General features: G+C 37.4%; 1 protein-coding gene across 1 annotated transcript; it reads right to left on the reverse strand.

The window, feature by feature from the left end:
- Positions 1 to 1005: 1005 nt before the first annotated feature.
- LOC147544938 (Zinc-binding alcohol dehydrogenase family protein) lies at positions 1006 to 7122 on the reverse strand. Its single transcript, XM_086634665.1, is given in 11 exon segments — positions 1006 to 1269; positions 1485 to 1649; positions 1716 to 1811; positions 1888 to 1952; positions 2032 to 2107; positions 2218 to 2300; positions 2409 to 2734; positions 3323 to 3369; positions 3472 to 3608; positions 3749 to 3807; positions 7074 to 7122. Coding segments are annotated over 10 exon segments (1161 nt in total). The 5' UTR covers positions 3795 to 3807; positions 7074 to 7122; the 3' UTR covers positions 1006 to 1149.
- Between the last annotated feature and the right edge of the window lie 221 nt (positions 7123 to 7343).

A 7343-nucleotide genomic window follows, 5' to 3' on the forward strand; every position in this document is an offset into this window, starting at 1 on the left:
TGAAGAATAAGAGAGGAGACCCAAAGACCCACCCACATTATCGTTAGGGTGTAAAATACTATTCATATCGAGCCAACAATCAGTCATAGTGGTACGAAGATGGTCCCATTGTTTCCAACTAGTCATTTTATGTTCCCTAAATGCCTGTTATATAGGCATAAAGATGTGATCTGACTTAGTGGAATGGGTGTGCATTAAACTAGTTATTATGAGAACTTAGTTCCCCATTGGTTTCCTAGAGTGTAAATGGATTCTCGTGTGGCTCCTTAAAGTTTGAGAAATGCGGAGATGACCCTCCTCTTATGTTTTTCTATTCATTGACTAAGAAGACATATCTTAACTTTCCAAAAATGCCATTTCTTTTTCTTCTCTTACTTCTGTTTTAGTCCCTTTTGTCTTAGTCAATACAAGGGGTTAAGTTTGAGTTGTCTTCGGTTTTGTAACCATATGTGGCAACATGAACCTGACAACTATCGATTTTTATTCTTGCCACGCAAACCCAAACCCAAACCCAAACCCAAACCCAAACCCAATAGATTGATGTATTTTTCCTACGCCAAAACTTCCCTAGCCAGCCCGTGCATGAGATCTCGATACACACTAAGCTTTAAGATGACATATAGCGCCACCCACACTCTAAACTAGGGGCGGACATAAAAAAAAAATTCATTTTGGGAGCACTTTTTCGTTATAATATATAGCAAAAACAATCAAACAACTAAAGGCGGGATTCGATGTTACATTAATCTCTTACAAAATTATTTAAGTTATATAAGTAAATTGGCTACGACATAGTTAACTCTTTTACAAAGATCAATCACTCTTATTCATCGGAAAAGTAAGACTGATTGTCTCGATCACCCCCACTAGTTGGGTTTAGTAAGAAACCGCAAAACCCGCGTCTAGTGGAAATCTAACCATACGGAAATTGGAAGTATCGTTCCGGATAAAACGACCCTCAAAGCTCAGTAGTAAAGCTGTCGGCAGTTCGATCCTAAATTGCTCTTGCAAAACTAGACATTTTTATTGCTCGTGAGCAATTGTACATAGTTTGCTAGTTACAATTGCAATATATAAATATCCACTTACGCAGTTGTACTAGGAAAATTGAAACAAAATCGACAGCGAACACAGAAAACAATATAACAATTACTTATCCATCCAAATTACGCACCGAATGCACCTTCTGTCCTTGCTTAGTATATCCAAAGCTTCATTGATGTCATCAAATTGTAACTCATTTGTCACAAAATCGTCCAAATTAAGCTCCTATTATCCAAAGAAGATATCAGCTTACTTAACTACAAAATAGGTTGTGTATGATACTTGGTTTGGTCATACTGAATTGACCAAGTCAAGTGACATATAACAATTCTTTTTTGATAAAAATCGTATAACGATTTAGTTGTGTGTACATAAGCTTTTTCTCCTTAGTCTAGTCCTACTAAGTTGCAAATATAAACTGAATTTTATATGTCATTTACCTTGTTTATGTAACGTTGAACGAAGATAGGAATATCTGTTTTCGCTTTAATACCTCCAAAAAGGGAACCAAGAATTGTTCTACCCGAATGAAGTATCTCGTGAGAACTTATGCCTAACTCCGTTCCTGGTTTGTCTACTCCAAGTATAATAACTTTGCCCGAGCCCTACATTTTTCTAACCACGTCATTATGCTTTTATATATAGATAGAGAACAAGATTTGGAAATATACCATTCGACAACAAGCAAATGCTTCGCGAATTAAGGATGTGGAACCAATGCTTTCGAAACAATAATCAGCACCACCACTAGTCATCTCATTAATCACCTGCTTGACAAATTAATCAATATGCATACAAAGCAAACCCATGAGCCCAAAGCTACTTTTCTTTTAAGAGCAATACCTCACTTATAGGTTTAGTTCCACATTCTTTTGGGTTAATGAAGTCCGTGAGACCAAATCTTTTTCCTGCATATGTTTTTCTCCATTAAAGAACTAATTTTATAAGAGAAAGTCATCAAAGCATTATATATGATATGTGTATTACCAATCTCAAATTTATCTGGGCAAAGATCGACACCAATTATTCGAACTGCTCCACAAAGCCTTGATCCTTCTGCAACCTATTATTGCAAAAGAATTTGCGTAATATGGTTCCTGTTCGGGCAATTCCTCTGTGAAAAACACGAAAATAAACATATAATACTTATTATAGTGTTCGGTGCAGTCTTACCGCCAAGCCAATCCCTCCTATCCCAAATATAACGACGGTTGATCCTGTTTCAACCTTTGCAAGTTTATAGGCGGCTCCTAATCCTATAAACAATATTTTATATTTCTTAAGAATTAGAAACAACATTGAAGACAATGTTGTAATTTGTTTGTCTAAAAACACGAAAATAAGTAGGGATGTTCGATGTTTACCTGTCGATATTCCACAACTAAGAAGGCAAGCTTTGTTAGGTGGAATAGAGGGATGAATTTTTACGATATGAGCAACATCAACAACAGTATATTCGCTAAAGCTTGATACATTTAAGAAATGGTATAATATGTCTCCATTAGCATCTGTGAATCTGCTTGTTTCGTCTCTAGGCATCCAAGGAGAGACTTTGAAAGGAAGCATGGAACATAGATTGCTTTTACTAGACTTACATTCCATGCATTCACCACAATCAGAGAGAAATGTTGGGATCACCATGTCTCCTTTCTTTACTTCATATACATTCTCTCCTATGCTCTCCACAACCCTATCAACCAATAGACAAGAGAAGTAAGCCCCACTAGAAAGTTAATGAGGTAATATTTGAGGTAAATTTAGATTAAGAAGTTATGTGATTAGATGAGAGTATGACATGGTAATAAAAAACTTAAGTTAAAAAAATCCTCTCTTATATTTAGGATCCGAGCTCTAAAGTCTAACCGTTACCGATATTTTATCGGTTTGGCCTTCCATGGCCTTCCATACCAAGGCTTCAACATTTACTAATACACGAGGTCTCCTCCAAGCGATATAGGATATTACCACATGTTATCACCTAGGTATGAGTTCTCTTGAGCTCTAATACCAATTTCTATGACGTGAGCCGTAGCACTACGCCACTACTCATGAGATATTGTGTTCGTTTTTGGAACCAGACATGAAGTGAATGATAAAAACAAGTCTTATTCTTGGCGAAGGCTCATGTGGCACACACAAAAAGCACGTACACTGACTAAACTTGGAAGGCACATACAACCAAGACCAAGACTGCTGGTGATGTGGACTATGACTATTACTCTACCACGGACCTCGAATTAGTTAAGATTCAAAATGCACATTAGGCTTTGAGAATTACCCGATAGCCTAGTGGCCCAATATCCTGGGGAAAATTGCTGGATCCTCCTATAATAATAAAAGAAAAAGCAAATTGAGAGACCACTCTTTATTTCATCAAATTTTGAAGAAATGTAGTAGGAGAAAGTACTTAAAGTTTAGAAATCTTACTTTCATTTTCCAAAAGGTGAAATCACTTTGTGTGAAAGAAGTATAGAGGATCTTAACCCGAACTTCCCGAGTTCTTGGGGGAGCAACCACTACCTCTTCTATCTTCATTTTCTCTCCTGCTTTTCTACAAACCGCAGCTGCAGTAATTCAAAACTCGAATGTTTGAGTCGGATGTTAGAGCGAAAAGTCTACCATCACCATGAGTAACAACAGATCTATAAATTTAAGAATTCGGGTTGATGAAAAGAAAATGAAATATTAATTTCTTGGAAATTACCTCTGCATCTTATTGGTTTTCCTTCAGTACGTCCATTGTTCTCCATTGTTTGACAGGTTAGTTTCTGATGTAGAATGCAGCGGAATTTAAGAATAAAATAAACTAATACGAAGAACAATAAAATAACGATAAAGAACGATTAAATAACTCTAAACTTGATTAAACTTAATTGGGTTTTCTCTTCAATCTGAGAATAATGGACTAACTAGATATCCTTTTGTAGGATTCTGGACTTTCCTAGATAGACTTGAATTAGACTTTCCTAAATAATTAAAATACTGCAACTGCCTAAATAACTAGACTCAAATCTGGACCTTTCCAATTATTGGAAATACTAAAATAACATAATTTCCTAAACCTAAATTCTCTAATAATCATATTAAAATTGGGACTTCCTAAAACTACTCTCTATGGCCGGTTGGCCCATGACCGGGTTCGGTCATGGAAAAAGTCTCCACGCCGGGTGCCCCTGCATCAGCATCCCCTTCTCCCAAGAGGTTCGTCCCGAACCGTTTCGATGAAGAAAACAATATGATGCACCCGCACACGATGAATTCTTCCATGGCGATCCGTAATTTCCATTTTGAACGAATTTTGCATTGAATCTGAAGGATACCAATTTGCAAGAAATCGCCAACCTCATCCACAATCCCATGTGCCAAAGATTCTCGAAAAACTAACTCCAATGAATGAAGAATATTCATCTCGCCATCTTCCCATGGTAGGTTCATCCACTTAATAATCTTCAAGAAAGTTTGAAGAAATATGAGCAAGGGTGAAGTAAGTGTAACGAATCCCCAAAATACTTCAACAATAGCCAAAGTATAAGCAAAGCCAACGCGAACTAAGTTATGGATATGGAACCATGTAGTGTTGATATGCCACCCCAAATTTAATTTTCCACGTTCATCTTCATGTAGTTTATATATTCTAACGTGACCAATACTTGGAAATTGAGTTACTTTCCAAACTAATATATCACCAGAATTAATTGTTTTGGCCGAAATTGTTTGTGGTGCAATAGGCGATGTAGCTAGAGTTCGTATCTCCTTGATTTTTCTAAGGAGCATATTATCGAACACGATAGAGGTGTCAATGAACAAGTTCATATGTGGCTTCCAGTATGGTAAAGTCAATATCCCATTTGACATTAATTCTTTGTTCCGCATGTAATGAGTTTCAAGTGAAAGTTGGACCTGTTGACGAACTTCATCGTCCATGGCGGGAACAATGTCTGATGCAAATTCAACGACTGTTACTTCTGACGGTAAAATAGAGTTACCATAGCCTTTAACATATGTTACCTTGTTTTTCTTATAGAGACCCTCAATACATCGAGTAAGACTTGAAACTGCTTTGTCCTTTTGGCCCAACATTGCTGGAAGATCAACCTCCACCTTAGATACCTTAATCCCGTGATGGGTGACTACATGCTTTGCTTCGTGGTACATGTGGGAGGAAGGAAGAAGTGCCTTGGAAGGGATGTAACCAACATTAAGACAAGTACCCCCAAGAACACTTCCCTTTTCAATACAATTAGTTTTGAGACTTAATTGAGCAGCTTTAATGGCGGCAACATAACTACCAAGACCACCGGCAATCATGACAACATTGTTTTCTTCCGATCCAGATGAAAATTGTCTTGAGAAACTAGAGAGAGAAAGTGAATACCTAAAAACATCAGATGAGTTATAGAGATTTGTAGAGAGAAGAAAAGCCTTTCGTGTTGCTAAACTCGCCATCGCCATTACTTGATAATCACGTTTGTTTGGTCGTGTTCGTCCTAACTCTTGTGAAAGTCTTGTCGTACTTAGTTCATATTTTTGCTGGAAACTTGCTGCATTCTTTCTCATATCACCAGAAATTTCCTCAAGTAACTCTGCCTTCCCCATATCTTCATCATCATCTACACTTAGGTTACTAATCCTCGACAAGGTATCCTCCATGTATGACCTATTAATGGGAATCAAATCACCCAGCATGTTTCCAGGATCATCATAATCACCTTTTGGTGACCCCTCGTCCTTCATTACGAAGTCACTGATAACGGGGTCCCCCTTTTCGTCAATTTTTTGTTTGAAGGTGGAACCAGTAAAATTTGTACAGGGTAGAGTCTCGGGGTCATTCTTCTCAATCTCTATATCAGCGGCGTTTTGCTTCTCTGTTATATGACCTTCAACATTAATATCTTCTTCAACTTCAACTTCGTTATGATCTTCTTTTTCTTCTCCATGATTGAAAGATATAATAGGTGAGGGAGATGGTTGAAATATGAAGGCTTCGAGCTTGTCAGAATTTTTTTTTCATCCTATCGGTCTCGTACATAGGTGATTGAAGTGTTTCAAAAGGAGAAGATAGTTGCGGTGGTAAAATTTCTCTTTCGATGTTCTTCCATTCGGGTTCAAAAGTTGTAGTAACTTTGGTGGGTGTAGAACAATAAGATGATTGAGGTGATGGTGAATAATAAGAGTACGGAGGTGGTGGTGGTGAAGAGGAATGTATCGAAGGTGGTGAATATGGTGGTGTATACGTTGTTGAATACGGTGGTAGTGTATAACAAGAGTACGGAGGTGGTGGTGGTGGTGGTGAGGATGGTGTCGGATAATAAGATGGAGGTGGTGGTGTATGAAACACTGGTGGTGGTGTATGAAACACTGGTGGTGGTGACGGTTGGTATTGACGAAGAGACGGTTGTGGAGGGTTTTCTCGTACGGTTTCTCCCGGATTCCAATGATAATTGTACGAGTCGTTATTCGCATATAAACATGATGAGCATGAGCATCGATTCGTTATCTCTTGATGAGTATAATCTGGTTTATTATAATCTTCTTGCGGGATAGAATACGATCGATACTGATTTAACTGGTCTGGAAAAAAAAATTCAGAATCATTCACCCAAAACTTTGGTGGCTCTGAATACCACATGATGTAGAACGCAGCGGAATTTAAGAATAAAATAAACTAATACGAAGAACAATAAAATAACGATTAAATAACTCTAAACTTGATTAAACTTAATTGGGTTTTCTCTTCAATCTGAGAATAATGGACTAACTAGATATCCTTTTGTAGGATTCTGGACTTTCCTAGATAGACTTGAATTAGACTTTCCTAAATAATTAAAATACTGCAACTGCCTAAATAACTAGACTCAAATCTGGACCTTTCCAATTATTGGAAATACTAAAATAACATAATTTCCTAAACCTAAATTCTCTAATAATCATACTAAAATTGGGACTTCCTAAAACTACTCTCTATGGCCGGTTGGCCCATGACCGGGTTCGGTCATGGAAAAAGTCTCCACGCCGGGTGCCCCTGCATCAGTTTCTGTCACTAGAATTCTTCCAGCAGATCTATTTAGCTAGCTCTAGTTATTCGGTCTAAGTTGCTTGCCTCATAGATTCCTTCTTCTTTGCAATAACTACTTATATCTAGTTGGGACAGAGTACATTTACTTTAAAAGGAAATCTAGCTAGCTATATGTGTGACTCTCAATAACAATGTGAAAATCTCCACCGACAAAAAAAAAAAAAAAAAAAAAAAAAGGTTAATGGTGTGTTTAGTTGCAGGATTCCTTCTCTGGTATTCGCAA

Source organism: Eschscholzia californica, unplaced genomic scaffold (assembly GCF_041429995.1).
Source record: "Eschscholzia californica isolate CP2 unplaced genomic scaffold, dmEscCali1.0.p SCAF_4, whole genome shotgun sequence".
Classification (NCBI taxonomy): domain Eukaryota; kingdom Viridiplantae; phylum Streptophyta; class Magnoliopsida; order Ranunculales; family Papaveraceae; genus Eschscholzia; species Eschscholzia californica.